At 39.1% G+C, this 20081-nt stretch overlaps 2 protein-coding genes across 3 annotated transcripts in view; one reads left to right on the top strand and one right to left on the bottom strand.

Moving 5' to 3' along the window:
• Positions 1–4097, top strand: part of LOC108883343 (corticotropin-releasing factor receptor 2) — a 33099-nt gene extending 29002 nt beyond the window's left edge. Inside the window, exon 12 of the mRNA XM_018676330.2 lies at positions 644–4097. Coding sequence (XP_018531846.1) covers positions 644–784 — 141 coding nt within the window. The 3' untranslated portion in view covers positions 785–4097. The remainder of the gene's footprint in view (positions 1–643) is intronic.
• A 2711-nt stretch (positions 4098–6808) lies between these two features.
• myl13 (myosin, light chain 13) lies at positions 6809–9896 on the bottom strand. 2 transcript variants are annotated; one of them, XM_018676332.2, is made up of 6 exons: positions 9703–9896; positions 8283–8310; positions 7704–7853; positions 7344–7517; positions 7127–7238; positions 6809–7031 (listed from the first exon to the last, which is right to left on the bottom strand). In XM_018676332.2, exons 1-5 carry the CDS (start codon positions 9808–9810, stop codon positions 7132–7134), a joined length of 567 nt encoding a protein of 188 aa, XP_018531848.1. In that variant the 5' UTR covers positions 9811–9896; the 3' UTR covers positions 6809–7031; positions 7127–7131. The 2 variants fall into 2 exon arrangements, with proteins under 2 accessions (XP_018531848.1, XP_050925902.1); XM_051069945.1 differs by having other exon boundaries at positions 6809–7238.
• Positions 9897–20081: the final 10185 nt, after the last annotated feature.

The following is a 20081-nucleotide window of genomic DNA, read 5'->3' on the forward strand; positions in this document are numbered from 1 at the left end:
TGATACAACTCTCATATCTGTCCATTAAGTATGAAGCTACAGCTAGGAAACAGCTAACTTAGCATAAAGTCTAAAAACACTGGAAAGCAGCTAGCCTGGCTCAAAGTTAAAACAGAAGTCTGCCAACCAAAACTTTCCAGACTCACAAATTGTTTTATCTTATTTATTTCATCTGTGCACAAATTAAGATATATAACCAACAACTTGTGACAGAGCCAGGCTAACTGTGCTTGCCACGCTAGCTGTTCAGTCTTGGTTTTCTGTCTTTTGCTAAGCTAACTGTCTTCTCATTTAGCCATTGGCATGAAAGCCAAACAAAAGAAAGAAAAATTTTGTTTACCAGTGCTTCTGAAGCTCAGTAATTAAAAACTGAAAAAGTAACTTGTTAATAAGTGAGCTTTAAGTGTTTAAGTGCTTACAGTCATTATGCTAAGCTAAGTGTATCCTGGCTACTAGCTTCACATTCAATGGACAAAGATGACAGTGGTACCAATTCTCTCATCTAACTCTTAGCAAGAAAGTTTCCCAAAATGTCAAACTATTCCTTCAACAAAGGATCAGTGTCGCGGTTTGAAGTTGTAGCATCTTCTCTTCACATATGAAGTAGTGACAGTGACACCACTTTTTTTCCTCAATGTTTCAGGTCCGTTCTGCAGTGAGGAAACGTTGGCATCGGTGGCAGGATAACCACGCCCTTCGAGTGCGAGTGGCACGAGCCATGTCCATCCCCACGTCTCCAACCAGGATCAGCTTCCACAGCATCAAACAGACCACAGCTGTGTGACCGGAGGAAACCAGCACATAACTGAAATCTCTCCTACAGCATCTGAGGGAACAGACTTACTCATTTTTTCCAGTACAAATACTGAAGTGATTTACAGAACAGACTTTTTCCTCTGACAAGGCCACAGTGTGTCCAGTCTGACTGAAGAGCCGGGCAATTTCTGCTGTCTGGTGAACAAAATAAATAGCACCCAAAAGTACATTTTAACTGTAGCCTATATGAAGTTAAATGGACACGTAAGATTCTTGGAGGATTTAAGTCCTGTAACATACTGTACATGAGGAATGAGTTTTTTAGAGATTGGCATATTTAAAAGACATCATCATCATCAAAGTGTCACATCACAACAGGTCTTATCATCTGATCTCACAAGGTTCTTATTGCTGTCATCTTACTGCATATAAGCAACTTATGAGCAGTAAGATGACTGTAGTGGTTGTGGTTATTAGTAGAGCAAGATAATCTCAGAGGATTTGCAGTAAGATACTTCATACACTTGTAGGCATGTGGCTCCATTGTCACTTTGGGGCACAGTGTAATTGACTAGGATGCTATTCATAAGGTGGCCAAAACAGCCATTTGTACTGAGTACGGATGAACATCAAAATGCAAAAATGCTCTTTGAGTTAACTGCTCCTCTGCATCAACAGCTGCTTTTTGACAGCTTGGAAAGAAGCTTTGGGGAAGAAGAGGGTTCACCTGAATTAAATATCAAAAAAAAGAGAGAGAGAGAGAGAGAGAGAGAGAGAGAGAGAGAGAGAGAGAGAGAAACTGTACAGAATAAAAGGCATAAGATTGAAAAGAGTCGCTGCTCTCTGTAGTGAAAAGGGATTCAAAATAATTTAGTGTGAAGTGAATAATTGGTATTCACAAAAACACAATATGAACAGGACTATGTGTAGGTCAATGTGAGCTGACTATTTTATACAAACAAGAAGAGTCATCTCCTTGAAGTCTGTTTTTTTAATACAATGTTGAACTTTTAGTCTTGTAATGCACTGTTCAGAGGCTAAATTTCCTCTCCTCACTTTCACCACCCCTTTGTTAGATTTTGCTGTTTTCTCCACAGAGAAGGAGGGTGTGAACGTAAAGAGTGACTTAATGTGTCATGTCTTTGAATTCCCTGAGGTCGATGGATGAGGAGTTTCAAATTAAAGCACTCTTCTAAATGCATTATAGTTAAGATTATATATACAGTATATTATTTTATGGAGCTGGGGAAGTGATATGAAGTCATTTAAGTTATATATATATGTGCGGTAAGTGCCATGCATGGATTTATCGTGCTGGCACACTGGAAGCAGATTAAATTCTTTTGGCCTTATGAAATCCTTGTGGCTTTCTCGTAATCAGTGTCACAACTAAGCTGCTGGTTCAGGAAAAGAGAAGCTTGATGAAGTGAGCACCAATCGCTTCCCTGAAAACTTGCCCTGGTCAGATCAACATACTGCAGAGCTGTAACTTTTACATCTGCACTGGCTGCTCAAACAGCAACAATGGGAACAACCGTCTGCAGACGGGTGACATATTAGAGTAAAACCCAGCATTACGTGAACAACATAAAGGTATAAAGACTTAAGAACAGCTTCAGTGCTCCTCAAAGATTCTGCCTTTCTCTTGTAGGGATGAAACATTCTTTCATCCCTCTCTCAGAAAACACATTCCCTCATTGTGTTCAGCGCCTATATGATTCAATTTTTTTTGTACACATTAAACCATTGAGTGACCCAGAGCTGCAACAATTGATTAGCATACTGCAGTTTTCTACAAAGGGATAGCGAGGTGAGAGGAAATATTAGCCTTGAATAGAATTATAAAGAATCAAAAGCTCTGACGCTGACGTTCCTTTGTGTGTCCCTACATTCAGTAAGGAGACTATATTGGTCTGGCAGGAGGTATAATGAAGAATGTTTAACAGGATAATTTGGAAATATATGCTCATTCACATTTTCGCCAAGAATGAGATGAGATGGTCAATAACACTTTTGTGTTTGGTTATTTTTTAAAGAAGTTACAGCTGGTAACTAGTTAGCTCAGCTAGCATGGTTCTGTCCAAATGAGTCTCTGATGGTTGCCAGGCAACCTCGTAGAGGCAGTAAGGCTTGAGAAAATCACTGCTCCTAGCTAAGGCAAGCTCCGCACATATCACTCCCCATTAAACCACACGTTGTTGTTTTTACACCTTGGTTTATGTATTGATTTAACAAACAAGATGTAGCATTCTAACAATCAAACTTAAAAAGAGATTTCCTAATCTGTGGACAGAGCAGACTAGCTATGCTAAGCTAAGTAGCTCCTAGCTATAGAGTCGTGTTTAGCATTGAAACATCAGAGTGGTATTGATCTTTTCACCCAACTCTTGGCAAGAAAGTGAATAGACATATTCCCCAAAATACTGAGCAAATTTTAGATTAATAATGTTTTAGTTTGGTTTGTATTTATTTATTTGTTTGTTATTTATCTGTTTATACTTTTAAAATTATTTGATACAGGATTTAGGTCCACTGGATCTACAGTTGTAAAATTTAAAAAGTGAAATTAAATATACTGAATTTTTGTGAGACCTTGTGATCAAATGTATTTGAGGATGTTGTATAGAACATAAACTATTTCATCAGTCTTTATTTTAAAATGTACATTTCAAATTTGTATTTTGTAAACTTTTACATTACTGCAGACTTTTTTTGGTGATGTGCTGCTCAAGTAGACTGATGTTGTCTGTTATATCAAATGTTGATCATCCAAAGTGATTTTAATGTAAATATTTTTTTCTGATTCCAGCGTCATAACTGGTGCAGCTGTAATACTGCACGCGCTGCCATGACCTCATCATAAACACAAAAAGTACACTATAGAATAGTTGTGAACTATTTTCATACATAAATAAGTGATAAATAAGTAATTTATTCAAACTTTATTACAAACTCTATTTCAAACTCACCAAAGAGAGAAACCATGTTTACCAACATACAGAATTTTTATTGTCCACATATTTCTATTGTTCCCACTGCACTTTGTAAACCAAATCTTGTTGATGTTATTTTGTACACCATTTAATGTACATGATTAAATGTATCCAGTGCAGTGTAATGTCAGATTTGCTAACTTATAACTGTACATTTGACCTACTGATTTTATGGAAAACTCTTTGTTGAACCACCCATGTTGCCTTATGAACAAAAGGAAATGCATTTATTTGGTGAAAAGGAAGCTAATGTCTCTGTAAATGATGATCATTGTGTTACTGATATACATTCGTACATGCACATGTGAAAAGAAAAAAATATCAATTTAAATTAAAATGGTACTCTTATTTGCTCTTTGCTCTTTGGCTTTTCATGTTTAAGGTCTCATATTCTCGAGGGGACTCATAAACAACAGTGATCAGTGTTGACAGAGTCTATGATGCATTATATCTATTCAGTTACACTGGGCAATTTGACATTAGCCACAAATTGCACTAATAAGATCTGTTTAGTTGATTCATTTGCTATTTATCTCTCCTATCTCTAAGCACTGCATGAAAGAAATGTAGAATGTTTGTAATGACTCAATCAAGTAATTATTCTTATGATAGAGTAGACCGCCGAGCTTTCACTATAACTGTGGCATGTAATTTGCTTACTTGTAAATATAGTTTTTAGCGATGGAAGGGGAGATGCCCTGAGAGAGCGCCCGCTAGGTTATGTAATATGAATGTAGAAACAGTTTCATACATTTCAGGCTGGGCTGGGATGAAATGGAGCAGAAACTACTGCCTGTGCCCAGAACCCTCAGGACTCAATGAGTTATACATCCCCAAACAATTAGCCATAACTCTGATGCAGCGTAATAAAGGCTTGTTGTGACAATTAATGCTTTTGATGGTTGACAACAGTATGAAAGGCGCACAATATATGAGATATTCTACAGTGCACCAATGCCAGAGGCGAGCATCTGCACTTCATTGTGGATTGTTTGCCCCGAGCTCCCTTATGTTTATATTGAACTGCATTTCACCAGTCATTACCTCAGCTAAAAATAAATGACTGGCATGACAGCCTGAGGCCACCACTCTTAGCAGTGGTTCATCATTTATAATGTTATGATTAGGTGTTCCCCATAACACAAAAAACACAGCTATGATAAGGTTGATTAATCACTTGAGGAATCACAGGCACAGCCTGTGGATTTTACTCATAAAGGTCAGTTTATTTGTCACTGGGATTCCTGCTCAGCCTGTGAATACAGCTGTATAATGTTTTCTGTGTCTCCTGAGGAGGTTTGTAATGATCACATCTTGGAGGTCCAGTGGAAAATTGGCTGTGCACAAATAATGGCTAAATATATAACCTGACGCTCAGAGTGGAAGTGGAGAGCTGCCTGGCAAAGATAACGTGTGATGAAGGTCAGCAGACCAGTGAAGGAGAAGTGCTTGAAAAAGCTATTTGTGGTGAAGGTGAAGGTCATATTAATGTTAACATTAAAACAGTATGCATGAATTTGTTTCCAAATTAGCTGATCCCCTAACAAGGCTGGTGGGTCAGTCATTACATTCTGTGCAGCCAAACACTGTTCAAATCTGTTTGCAAAGATGCGAAACGTGCATTAGTTTTGTGGATATGTATATAAAATATTTTCAATTGACTGATGGTGCAGACTTATTTTATGTTGCTACAGTGTAAACATCCCATACTGTAGCTTCAGTGAAGGGTTGAAACAAGTTAATGCACAGCACATAGGCTTTGATATTGTTAGCAAAAAGGAATGATTTTACCAACCTTATGCCTACTTGATGGGATACATGGGGAGAAACCTTATCTAAGCACTGTCTTAAGCACTGTCAACTCAGTCAACACAAACATACAGATATTTTCAGGTGTTAGTAGCTACCAGGTTACAGCTCAGCAAAAAAAAAAAAAAAAAAAAGAAGATATTTCATGGTGCAAATCAGCTGTTAGCAACTAGGCAAGAGGCAAACCATGGATATCTGCAACAGACAGGACTAAACACTAAAGGTTCCATCATTTTCAGCTGTGTGAAAAAGTTGCGTCATGTTCATTGGAAATTTGAGTTTCAACCAAAAAGAGAGACAAGAGAGAGGTTATTCATCAGCCAGAAGTATGCACGTGTGTTTGCATTTTTGAGGGAGAAAGCTTCAAGCAGTCATGTTAATTAGGCTGATTATGAGTCTTTATTTGAAGTGTTTATTTAATATAGATTCATCAGCAATGTGATTGTAGCTGTGCCACTGGCTGGATCAAATGGAAATTTGAATGTGATTGACTTTGAGTTCTGTGGGCTGGATGAGAGGTGACAGGTGAATTTTAGAGGTTTATTATTACGCTCTTATTTGAGTGTTAAAAAAAAACAGCAGCAGAGCTGAGAATCTGTTCTAAAGAAACCACAGCAACTTTCAGGATCCCTCCGTTGTTCAGCATAAGAATGGCATGTTCTTTTCCCACTTTGTTTACTGAATCCTGAAATTCAGAATGAAGAAGAAATTATTTGAGTGACAGCTCTCTCTGCTGGCCAAAGAGAGGAAATACTACTATTCCTCACATTTCCCTCAGACATCCATTGATTGGGTCTGAGTGTAGATTTATATATTGTTGTTTATTTTGCACTTGATTTGGTTTTTGAAGTGATTTTTTCATGCTATGATCCTCAGAGAAACTGTATTTCAGAGCTGTACTGTTTTCATAACTGGAATGACATACAAATTTGAACTTGTTTTCAATAAGAGAAGATATTTTTTTAAATTTCTAATTTAAAAAAAAAAAAAGTAATTTTCAATCTGTGATTTCCTTTAGTCCTGATGAAAGCAGGAGACCAAGCAAGAATAAACAAATTCATTCCTTTTTTTTCTCTCCTTGTTCCCTCTTTTGTCTTTTAATTTGCTTGTTTTCTCTATTGTAATGGCATGACGTGTGTGTAACTCTCTCTGAAGCAAAACATTTTCCAAACCCTGTAAACTCTTCCCTGTGGAGCCCAGAGACAACAAACCTCAGAGAAGGAGCACGGTTTTGAAAAAGGAGAACACCATCAAAATGAATTCATTTATTTACCATGATCTACAGTATGAACAGGGGCAATGTGCAATATGTGCACAGCATCAACACAAGTGGTCTTAGAAAAACAAGGTGAAATATTGATGCAGTTATAGATCCATTTGAGAAATATGGAAATGATAAATATACAGGATGGGATTTACAAGAACATGAAGCTCTTCTGAGGTCAAGATCTCTCAATCCGGGATCTTGAGTTTCTAGTGAAGGAGACACCAACTCATTAGTCACTCATTGATTTTATAGTGCAGAGTTATGCAGCACCAGAATGAAAATAAGGTTGAAACACATGTACCCTTCTTAGGATGCCATAATGTATTTTACAAAAGCTTCATAATTTATGCATCCATTAGCATCCTCTTGGTTTTGCATCAGCTGCTCGACCTCGTCCTCCCTCATCTTCTCACCTGTGGTCCATCAGGAAGAGACCAGGAGAAATGTCTCAGCTCAGTTTGTATTCCTATAACGCCAGCTTTCTAAAAATCTGTTTGCGGTAAGACTGCTCCACTCACCCAGTGTTGCCAGAACGTGCCTGAGCTCAGCTCCCATGACTGTGCCATTCCCCTCCTTGTCAAAAACCCTCAGACCCTCCACGAAGTCCTCAAATGTGCCGCGGTCCTTGGCCTTGCAAATGTGTTGGTGCATGGGAAGAAACTGGTCAAAGTCAAGCATCTTGGTCTGCATGTCTGTGGAAAATAATGAAAGTGCTGATTTTACCAAAGAAAAAATAATAAAAGCTTCACCCATGACCAGAGCTTAACTTTGAACATTTCTCTGTCTCCAACAGATGCTGCCTTTGAACCAGAATTCAGTATCCTGACCACGTACATACAGGGGGAATCACTCAGTATACTGAAGTGCATACTACCAACCTTCAGCCTTGGGCTTTCCAAGGACATACATGATCTCTGCGTTGGTAGGATTCTGGCCCAAAGCCCTGATCAGGTCACCACACTGGGCATAAGTGATTTTCATCTCGTTGGTTGGAGTTCTGTCAAACAGTTGGAAAGCATCTTTGAAATCTGTGAACAAAAATAAAAACTTGTTATTAATTCTTTTGATTTCTAGTCAGTTTGCTGTGAGGAGCGCATGCAGACTCTTGAAGGAGAGGCCTTGACGATTGCTGCATGCATAGCAAAGTAAGTGATGCATGAGGTCATGCCTCGGATAGTATCTCTACTAAAGACAAAACCAGAAACAGTCAAACTCCAAGATGTCCAACTCGACATTGACTGACCTCCGCTTCCACACATCCATCTAAGTCAATCCCTTGACTTAGATGGATGTGTTTACTTTAAAATAATAACCCCAACCACTGTATCATCAGCTGCTGTTGAGCATTTCTCACACACTAATGGAGAACACGATCACACAAACCATTCATTCCCTCTGTAAATAGAAGTCAGCCCATGCAACACAAATGACAATTGTAACAACAACCTCAACCTTACCTTCAAGTTGCTCAGGGGTGAATTCCAGCTGAAAGGAGACAAAGTAAACAAGGCCATTAGATGCTGCTGCTTATTTAGGAGTAAGTGAGCACAGCTCACAAGGTAAGTGAATGGGATTGGAAGAAATTAACAACCCCTGACCTTGCCTCCGCCTTCATTGTGTCATTCCAGCAGATTGAGTTACAGCCTGCATCTGTTCTGATCACAGTGCATTGTTTATTGGTGACCTTGGGTCTAATACCCCTGTGTTACAGTATGTATACTGTCAGCTACTGTCTGATTCGTATGAGTTTATTTTTGGACACAGTATGTGGCAAAGAACCTCTGGTACGATTAACACCAGTGAGGTTAGTGATTCACAATATAATGATTATGTTGAATATTTGGGTAAACATGTTCAACAGTCCCACAGTCCTACACAATTCAGATTTAGAATCACTGTAATGCATTTAATCAGAACCCGTGCTGCTTAAGGTCAGTTCAATACTACAACATGGTATGTTAGTGTTTTTTAGCAGAAAAAGCTACTGTATCTGTGTGACAGTTCAGTTATACAACCTACATTGCACTCCTGTTTAATGTGTTATTCAAAATCTAAAAATACATCATTGTTCTGAATACCCATGACAAATGTTGACTATTTATACTCCATGTATACTTTGGCCTCCCATCAGATGGTGCCCTCACTTTTTGTCAGATGTCTGGATACCTACAAAACCCCATCCCCTCCCTGAATCTGTGCAAAAATATTATCTAAACACTTATCTAAGCATGCTTAAAGACAGATGGTAATGGATATAATTATCTTTATTTTTCTTCCTCCCGGTTTTTCCACCCCTTTTTTGCCCTCAGAGGAATGGTGCGGGTGGTCTGCTATTCACAGACATAATGAAAATCATATTTTGTGGCTTTAACCGCGCTCCATTGTAACATGGCGGCTCGTTCAAACCAGGAAAACATTTATCCATTGAGAAGGGGCCAAGTCAGCAGAAGATCTTTCCATAATGTGCGGTATCAGCCAGTTCGACTCTGGACTTCAGCAAGCAGTCACAGCCTCCTTGGCTGTATAGTACAATTGCTTATGCCTGTTTGAACTTTAACAGATATTCTGTAAAGCTTTAAAATAGCTATGGATATTATACAAATAGCCAGGATAACCATAGCCCACTCAAATGGATGAACAGTCCTGTTTTGCTTGCACTGCCAAGTTCAGGTCACATGGGGTCTCTGATGCTCTTTGAACACTGTTATGGCTGGTCACCATTGAACAATTTCTATGAATTCATCCTTATTAGCAATAATTTGAACTGTAAGATAAATAGAAATGCTATTATTTTGCCAATTTTAAGCACTGCTCTAATCCATCTTCATCTAAACAGTCTCCCAGCATTCCATAATGTTACTGATTAAGTTCTTTTACCGTCACTGTTGAAGGGTCAAACTCCGGGGTCTTGGGGCGTTCAGGCTCTGGGGGCTTTGGAGCCACTGGTGCTGCAGGTTTGGGCTCTTCCTTCTTCTTAGGGGCCATTGCAAGAAGCTCTCAGGAGACAACAGGAGAGGACTGACACAGCTGAGGGTGTCCAGCACACTGTGGCTGGAGGTGGCCGATTAGAGGCTTGGTCCCTTTATCCACTGTCCACAGGTGTCATCTTCACCCCTCTCCTTCTATGCCCAAACACACTGCCAACAATAGGGGGAGGACTATAAAAGGATATGCCTTTGTGCTTCTATTTAAGACAAAGGTTGTTGTGTGTGTGCGTGTGTGTGCGTGTGTGTCTACATCATCAGGATATGGATGATGGAAAACTATGTTTTCTATGTTAATTGGGCTATTTCCATCAGCACAAGTGAGACCCCTGACGACCTTGCTTTGTGAAGTGTGGTGATTATTAGTGAGGATGGGACGAAGAAGAAAATGATGATTGTTGGACAAGAGGAGGTTGAAGTTGTTTAAATTACAATGTCACAATTGCTGCATGATGAGATGCAATGCCCAGCAATTATCCTTGATTATTATTCAAAATTGCAACCTGACGACACGGCATTCTTCTCACGATGTGCCCCAGACAAATCCTTATGTTGATCGTCCGATCAGAGGGATTTACAGAGCTTTAAACTGTAAATCCGCCCCAAAATAGGATTCACAGAATGTTGTTTCTGTCTGATCGCTTGTTTTTTTAGCGTAGTACATGTGAACAAGCCTCTCTTCCAGCTGTGTGTCGAGAACACAGAGGAAAGTAATCTAAAATGACACTAAGTGCCACTTTGTGAAGCTGCCATTCACACTTGAATGGAGACAGACAGAGTGGCAGTCAGAGTGATGTTTCTGGTGTTCACATTGTTATGAAATAAAGATTATACGAGTGTAAATGACTCAAACTTTCAATTGATTTGCAAATGAATTTCAAGTGCAGCAGACTCCAGAGGTCACACATGACACGTAGTTTATTTGATGTCAGAGGAGATGCTTGTTCAAAAACCTTTGAAATAACTTTGAGATGAAAATCTAGTGAGCTGAAGAAAAGATGATCACTGAGATAAGATGTCTCAGGCAGAAGTATTTATTGCAAGCTGGAGAAAATGATGAGCGATTGCAGTGGTGGCACACCAACTTTGTGAAGATGTTTTGTCAGATAGGGAGTATATATCTCCAAGCCTCATCTGATCGCATCATTTTTCCATACCTTACTCCAAATAAGATCAAATTATATTATATTTGTATAAACCCATATGTGCAAAGACCCTATTGGTCACTCAAGCCTAACAATCACATCTTCTTACCTACTCAATGTTAAAAGTATCATGTCCTTGACTCTACTTAGCCCATCCTTGGCTGAAACTGGTTTTGGGACAATATTGCCTAAGTTCACATCTTTCTCTACATCCCTATCTAGAAGATCTTGGTTTCCCTGGCAACAAAGAGTAGAGTCCACTAACCACATGTCCAATATCAGTCACAGTTTGGGTTAAACTAACCCACTGTGAAACACTGAGGAGGTCTTTATGGTTCTAAACACTGAGAAAGGCCTGGAAAATATTAAAGCAGACCAGAAGTAGGAAAAGTCCTTAACATGTTACATTCACACTGTAAACTGTGCATCAATCTATAGATCTATAGGCACACTCTAAAAAGCACATAGGACAATAGAGGCAATAAAGCATTCATTGTGTGTGCTCATGGGATATGGACGAGTCATATGAGGAGCTGCTCTACAAATAAACTTGAACTTGAACTTGAACTGAATGAATTTGTTAAGACATTTGTCAGTGATATTAAAAACTTCACCAGTGTGTAAAAGTACTAAAAAAGTCAGTAAATCAAAGTGTCAATAAGGATGACGATTAGTCTCTTAAAAGGCCATTCCTTTGGCTCACAATGAAACAACTCATTTAAATTTCACGACAGCAGGTGAGCTTTAATGATTGTGAGTATTAATCATACTTATCGTAATTATGAAGACTGTGTCATTCAGTTGACCTCCCACAGTCCTGCAAGACTAAAAATTGTGTATATGACTCACAGTTTTTCAGTATTAACTTTATTCTGCTTTGTTGTTGTTGTTGTTATTTTATGTTCAGTATGGATTGAAAATGACGTTTTGATTTGTGTGCAGATGCTGCTGCAATTTTTTTCATTTAGTATCTCTTGACATATGGAGGATGAAAAATGACCTATCCATAAAAAAGCAAGAAAAATAAAAGAAGAAAAAAAGAAGAAAATCTGTTCAAGGCCAAGCTGAACAGTGTCATACTCTACAATATAGTTATATATATTCAGTCATGTATTTGTGCATTTAGATACATATTTGTGTGGTTTATTTTTGTTCACTTTACAGATTGGTCATCTGTGGTCGCACAGGCATCATTACATCTCTTTGTCTTTGCACTGAAAGACACTACTTGACAGCTGCGCCTGTATTTAAAGCAAAGGCTCCCACACATCTCGTGTGACAAAAGTGGCAACCAATCAAGTCAGTAGTGGCAAATGGTGAGTTCTGGCACATCCACTGTCGGGAGGCACATCCAAAAACATGGCCTTCATCTGCATTTGTTGGGCTTGCAGTGCTGCATTTCATATGGTACATTCCTCTTATGTCCATCCATTTGCCTTTAAACCTTACAGCCCAGCCTGGTTTTTGGAGAGGAAATGAATGATTTTTGAGATTTCCTGTTCACAATGAAAAGCAAAGACTTAAAAGTCAATGTGAATTTTGAATGAGCTGAGAGATGCTTAGCTTTGCCGTGACAACAGGTTGGAAAAACCGACAACACTGTGGAAGCCTGAACATGGTGATTTCACTATAGTGATGATAATCTATCTGTCATGCACGATTAATACAAAATCTCCTCATGTCAATCAAACACAAATCTTAATGACCTAACTGGAGAATTAAATTAACATTCTTGGGGATGATGTCAGGGACAATATAGGCTTTGGACCAAGATGGTAGCTCACATTAGCACAACCTGTCAGTAAGAATTTGTAAAAGGCTTTGCACAGTTTGTTTAGAGATTGTTGTGAACAGAAAGACTATTTGAGATCATAGCAGGTTGATATTGTTCAGTGATGCATGACAGGGCACTAAACCATAATCTAAGATCAAGAGAATCGCATCCTTTTCAACACAATTTAAAGAGAAACACACAGAAGAAAAACAATTAGGCTCGCTCTGCTTCTCCTGCTCTCACCCACTGTGGCCTGGACTTGCAGTGGAAGAGATGGGACATCGGAGCATAAAATAATCACCAGATTAGTGCGAGCTGGAGAAATAATAAGTCATTGCCGCGGTTTGTTCCTCATTATTTTCAAACAGCACATGACTGAAGTTGTCAGTGTCTGGCTGAAGCTAACCTACAGAGACACAGACGGAAACAGTGCATGTCAGTCTGAGTATTAATGGAGTCAGCCCTACATAGCTCAGCGCCAGCCTGCCTCTCACCCCCTCCCTCCCACCCCCTTTCAGATCCCACCAGGTGATTGCCATTGACAGACTGCAGCAACAATTCACAACATGACTAACCTCATACAGTCAAGCTCTTAAAACATCCAAGACCTGTGCAATTTGCTATTTTGGAGTTAGTCTGTTGTCCGGCTGTTATGTACCTTGGAAAAACTCCAATCTGTGCACAATGCCAATTCTTACTCTGACCCATCAGACGACCTTCAGTGCAGCTGTAGCCTTTGCTGTACAGTGCTTTAACAGCCTGGATAAAAGCAGGGGCTGTTATATAATTACCCTCCCCTCAAAACATGGTAGTACAATTCAAATGTGTCACTCAAACATTATTACTGTTATTCATTACGAGAGAATCTGCAGCTGTAGAAAACCACAAGTTCCGACTCATTAATCAAGTGTCCAAAGTGTCGCGCAGTTTGATTGTGAGGCGACATATCTCACCCTGCAATACATGTGGCCAGGTGTGAAATCCAATTAGGGGAGTTAACAGAAAACCCTATTTTCAGAGGGAGAAGCTGGATGATGAAAAGGAGATGAAAAGGCTTTGGAATTGGCTGCAGTGCCCCCCCAACTCCACCCTCTCCTCCTAAAAGGAAAAAATGTTACCGCAAGAATGTTCCATTCAGACAATAGTTTTGACAAATATTAATGCTGAATATGAACTTTGAGTCAACTCCAGTGCTTGCATTATTCATGTGAGAATTGTGTTAATTGTTTATTGCCACATCCAGTTGAGCTAACTTCAGGTTTTTTTTTTTTTTTGTTGTTTTTTTTTGCTTTGTTCTTGCAGTATGTCTGTAAAATGAGATTCTCATGAATGTGTAATTGGAGACACTTAACATTACATGATACACATCCCGCCACTTCCACATGTGATTCAATAAATAATAAACCTTGCTTTTTCCCACAGTTTGTTTAAGTAAAGAAGTGCTCTTGGCTTCGATTCAAGTCATCCGAATTGATCAGCTGTCACACAATGTGAGCATAAATTGTCACAGATGTAAACATAATTAAAATGGCACCAAATCTACAAAAAAATAATTTATCAGCTGAATATTAATAAAATGCTAACTTGTTATGTTGCAATGGTTTTTATATGAAAAATGTGCAATTACTCATATAAACCACAGTTAACTCATATAAAGCATTTTGACTGTTTTGTTTGCTATTTACAAAAAAAAATACAAAAATATAAAATCAGAAATCAGAAATCATTAACATTTTAGCTAATGTTGGAACCTGTAATGAAAATCTGTCAGTCAATTTGGAAGGGGTTGCAGGTTCCAGTCTTGGCACAAGCCTTTTATTTACATTTAGATTGCTTTAAACGGCAGTATCATGTGTATAGTGCAGCGCTCTGTGACTGCACTAACAGACTGAAACTCCCCTATGGCTCTGTATTACCCCTCTGTGGAGCTGTGGCGACACTGCTCCACTGTGATCATTTACCAGCACTCAGGATATAGTGTGTCCATGCCAGTGCTAATACTAATAAGGTGGTTAATACACCAGCTGGATTCCTGGTAGCTGTGACGTGTTCATTATCAAATCCACAAGGCCGTCAGTGAAGAGAGCGAGCGTGTAATTAAACTGTCCCCTGTCCAACTAGGGCCCGGTGCGGTATCCAGTTTAGTGTGCAGAAGTGGTGATGGTGCCAGTCTGCACAGGCTTCACTCCAACATAGACTCTGTAGACATGTTGTTTGGCAGAGATTCGTATTTAGTAAAGATAATATAAACACTGTTTTTTTCAGGGGGGATTCACAGCAGGATTTCCGTTAAAACATTTCTATATCAAACATTTTAGTTTTAAAAGACAACATTAATGCTGTTCCTGTTTATATGTTTGTGTGTGTGTGTGTGTTGCCAGGGCCCAACATGCAATTTACCAAGTCCTACTTTTAACTCTCCCTGGTTCCATTCTTTCACAGTCAATTAAATGCCTCTAACATCAGCATGTATCCTCAAAGTGTTCACAGATGGAAAGTTCATGCATCAAAGATTACACTGACAGAGGAAGTAGTGTTATTTATTCAGGGGCAGGATGTCAGGCTACAGGCTTAACTTATAAGTTGTCAGCATCTGTGTTCTGTGTGTCAAACACCAACAGCCATCCCAGCAGCTGAGCCACAGCGCCCTCCTTTGGTCACAGCTTAACTAGCTAGACCTGAGTACCATTGCTTAAAAAGATATCTTCTTCCTCAAGTTATGAGTTTATCCTCTTTTGTTTTACTCATTTGACCTACTTCCTCTTTTCATTGTGGGTATGTTTGCTTCAGTTAACACAAAGTTACAGACAAAACATTTGGCTGCTGAGCCCAGCATCACTGAATCACTGACATTTTCGAGATGACCTTGTGTAAAAGTATCCTTGCATTAGATAAATGACACATCACGTTCATTCGATTACAACTCTCTGCGCATTATCTGCCATCTACCTTGCTCCTTTAGACCTAAAACATGACTTTTTACCTTACTGAGTCAATGAGGAGAGAGAAAAGAGTTACTGAGGCGTGCTATATGTATTGATCCTTATTGGGATTTTTTATTCCCTTAGTTTGACTCAGCAGAGAAGTAGGCAGCTACTCTCCTGCATGCAGCGACCACCGCACATGAGAACGCCCTTGCTGCGAGGAGACAGTGCTAACTGCCAAGTCACTGTGACAGGCGCTCGTTTATTTTAAAATTGCATTCTGGGTTGTGATCTCTGCACGACACAGAGGCTGCATTAAAGTTATAAACGGCACCTCTTGTCACAGCCGTTCTTTACTTCACTTCGACCCCGGCACTGTGATTTGTTATTGATCGGTTAAATGACCTACTCTGCTCTGTCCACATCATGTTTGTTTACTAGACAGATCTCTGTTCAGAACAGAAGAGCAAAGTTAAACTGCGAGGGACCCAGTGTAAACTGTACAGCCACGTCTTCCCTTTTTTGTCATTAGTTGGACTGGGCTGTGGAATTTGATTATTTTGGTGGTAATTTAATAACTAGAAAAGTTTCCTACAATTTGCAACGTCTAAGTTCAGTGTGTTAATGGTTAAGACTGTGCCAATAATGTGTAACCCTACTGTATGAGTCAAAGTCATATATAGAAACATACTGTATCTCAAATCATTCCATTAAAAATGTGAAATCTGTGTTTAATTTAGTATCATTTTTAACAGTTACAACAATAGCAATAGTTATTTCATGATGATTTATCACTTGACTGACAAATACCTGAAGAACTTGGATTGGCTGGAATCAGACACAAGTTTTAAATGCTTCATTCACTGACCAAGGTCACAGCACAAACCTTGCATATAAACAGTAATTGACAAACCATTCCACATGATGGTATCCTGAAACATCCAGTTTGAAGGACTCAGAATCAGCCATTAAATGGACTTTGCTGTGAAACTGATGGAGCTTTTAAGCCAAGATGAATGAGAAGTCCTTAAAGTGCTAAGGAAAAAGATAGAGATTTGGACATCTTCAGTTCCATAACAACTGTGAGATATCCATCTAATGAAAAAGATTTCGTAATATTATTGAAAGCTCCGAAGCAGTTACTCAGTGGACCTTGTGCAATTGTTTTGACAATACTGATTAGGGCTTACAAACTCTTTTTCTACTTGCTGGACTTTGACATTAATCACATTCCAGCTCTGTTGTTGTATTTGGTTGGGGGCTTTTTTCTCCACCACCACTGTCTTATTGCAAAACTCTTTGGTTACTTAGGAATTTGTTGACATTATTGGACATTGTCGACTGTCAAACACTCCAACATGCATTTGTTGAACATCAGCAGTGAGCCTTGTGTAAAACTCTTACTGGACATCCTTTGCAATGACCTTTGTTTGGGTTTTATAAGGTTAATAATGATAAAATATGAGATGTAATGACTAAATATGTACTACACCAGGTGGCTTTCAAACCCCTGGTGGAAAAAACCATAATAATTTGTGATACCATTCTAGGTCACTATGCAATGTGTCACAGATGTGTTGATGTCAGAGCAATCTGTTAGATGTGTTTAGAGGTCAGTAAAAGTCACTGGTTACCTCACGTACCCATATCTTCATGAGCCATACCTTTTGATCAAAGTCTCTGTAACTATAGACATCAAGGCGGTAGAATGAGGTTTGTAATCATAAAGGCCTGAGCAGCGTATACATGTAACCCGTGTACTGGGGTGTCACGGACAAAGTTTCTTTGACCAGATCTGTTCCCTTACTCTATTTCTGGGGTATACCACCGGGAGACCTGAGTGGATGAGCTGTCAAGACAACAAGTCAGACAAGATGAGCTGACCCTGATCCAACTGGAAATAGCTTCCTCTGGGGGAGTTCACCAATTGTTTTGAGACAAAGGAAGAGCATTGGTTGGATTGCACATGACGTTTTCAAATCACGGACTACAGAAAATGGAAATGATTAAAAATGAAGTAAAGAAGAAGAAGAAATGATTCAAATTCCAATCCCTAGTGTTTTTCCAGGGCACTGATCTCCCATGAATGCGATAAAGTTCTTGCATGTAGAGCTCTCAAATTCAAATTAAATATGAAAATGCTTTTGTCAGCATTATGCAAAGAGGTGAAAATCTGGGGTGGAAACATGAAGAAAAAAAACGCTCATATGGAAAAGATAAAACTGTAGTATAAATAGAAATCATCGCAACTGAAGTCATATATGCTACATGAAACCATAAGTACAGCACAAAAATGATCACACATGAAAACCATCATGTGTCCAAAACATACATGTGCTTTGAATTTATATGTGGGTTTTTACAGACTTTGGTGGAATGCGTCACGCAGATATAGAGTTTCAGTGTCCCTGTTCTTGGATTTTTGCAGATATTTAGGGTACAGTGTATTGTTTGATTCTCTTCAGTTAATGTGTAGAGCAAAAGTAAGTGTAATGGAAAGCCAGCTGATTATTCAGGAGGATACCTGACATAATAGGATGACAAAGGTAATTTACCGTCTGTGTAGCAAGTTAGATTACTTGCAGTCTCTGTTTCTAAGGCATGAACCTGCTTCCAGTTTCCTAGGTGACTGCAAATTTCGCACTTTCTTGCAAGTGTTCCTGTAGCCACTGACATCTGACTCCCATCATTCAGCTGATATCAAGTATTATATCAGATTGAGACTGAGAAGGATTCAGGCTACAGTGGCAGCTTCCCAAGGTCTTTCTAAGAGAATTAGACCATCACCTTATATACTTGGCTGCCACAAAGAACTCCATGAATGAACACCTCTTATACCCCAAAAGATGTTGACTCTATCCTATGTAAATAGGCTTGCATCTGTTTGGTTGCCAGCAATGGATAGCATTTGCCAAGCACTTGGGGTTCTTTGTTAGAGCAGGTAGATATTAATCATTCCAGATGGATGTCAAGGATCAAGCAGTGTGTTTCCTGTGATGAATATAGACAGTAGAGGCTGAAGGACAGGGTTATGAAGTGGAGAATGAAGATTTCCATGACCGGGGATTAGCACTACAACCAAGGATAGTGTCATGGATATACAGTGACTGTGTTCTTTTTTCTGGAAATAGAGAATTAATTATATATCATGAACATGGTCTCCGCCTGTTAATCTTTTGCAGTATTGAGTTTCCAACTGAGACACAGTGGGGGTTCAATCATCTGCATGGAGGTTGTGTCAATCTATGGTCAAATGTCTTGTTGTTGGTTGTTTGTTGATGACAGCTTTCGTGTTGTCCATTATTTCTCACCCCAGGAATAACCTATTCAAGAGGGGACTGAAGCCTAGGCTGATTAAGGTTGAGGAAGACTGTTGCAACACCATGATCTTAGAGAGATACAGTAAATGCATAGTTATTAAAAGGAAGGAAAAAGGAGAAGCGGAAAAAATGAGAAAATATTTTTATTCTGAGTGCTGTACAAGCGCAACATGCTTCATAGCATGCAGATTGTTTATGCACAGGTTGGTGAGACAGGGTGAATGTTTCTAATGCGTTAAAGAGAAAAAAAAACATCTCATTATGTCTTTTGTGCCTCTGTCCAGTGAGGAAAGCAACACAGCTTGAAATAAAATGCATGCTCCAAAAATAAAAGACTGAATTGATTTTTAATAGGGCTGTCAACATTAATGCATTTTTTTTATATCGAAAATTAGCCATATCACCGAGTTTGAGCACAACTTCCTCCCATAATTCCAGCGCGAGTGTTTACCACTCGGGGTCAAAGGTGAAAGGCTAATGCAGCTACAGCGATGAGCCATCCACTGGTGTGACAGAAATTTTCGGTTTAGGTTAAACCAAAGTTGAGTGTACACGGTGCAGTGATCAACTGTCGTTCCACCGAAGCACGAGTCTGAAGTGTCGTCTTCAGCCAAAGCACGTCTTCGCTGATGTTAGCAAACATGCTAGCACTGAGACTGGATGTAGCCGTGCTTGTCAAACTTCACTGGGAGAGTTCAGCCAGGGCAGGCCTGTCAACAAAACCACAACAACTAATCTGACTAATGCTGTCACTAAATGGATCACCACAGAGTGCAGACCCATCAACACTGATGAACACCAAGGACTTCAGGGCATGATCCAGATTGTATCAGGTGACCCATCATACAAGACACCTTCGAGGGGAACTACTGTCATGGATACAAGTAAATACTAGCATTTTAAACTTGTGATTAATCACAGTCTATTATTGTTATTAATTCAGTAAAAAAAAATCATTTGACAGCTCTTATTTTTTATGCTTTATTTCTAAATATATTGAGTTATAGAGTACTGTATCTAATATAAAGACTATTGTGTAAGTCATTATTCCCTTAAATAAATGACTCTTCTTTAACTTTGGTTTAGTTTGAGTCACGTACACTATCCCT

Source organism: Lates calcarifer, linkage group LG4, assembly GCF_001640805.2.
Source record: "Lates calcarifer isolate ASB-BC8 linkage group LG4, TLL_Latcal_v3, whole genome shotgun sequence".
Taxonomy (NCBI): Eukaryota; Metazoa; Chordata; class Actinopteri; family Centropomidae; genus Lates; species Lates calcarifer.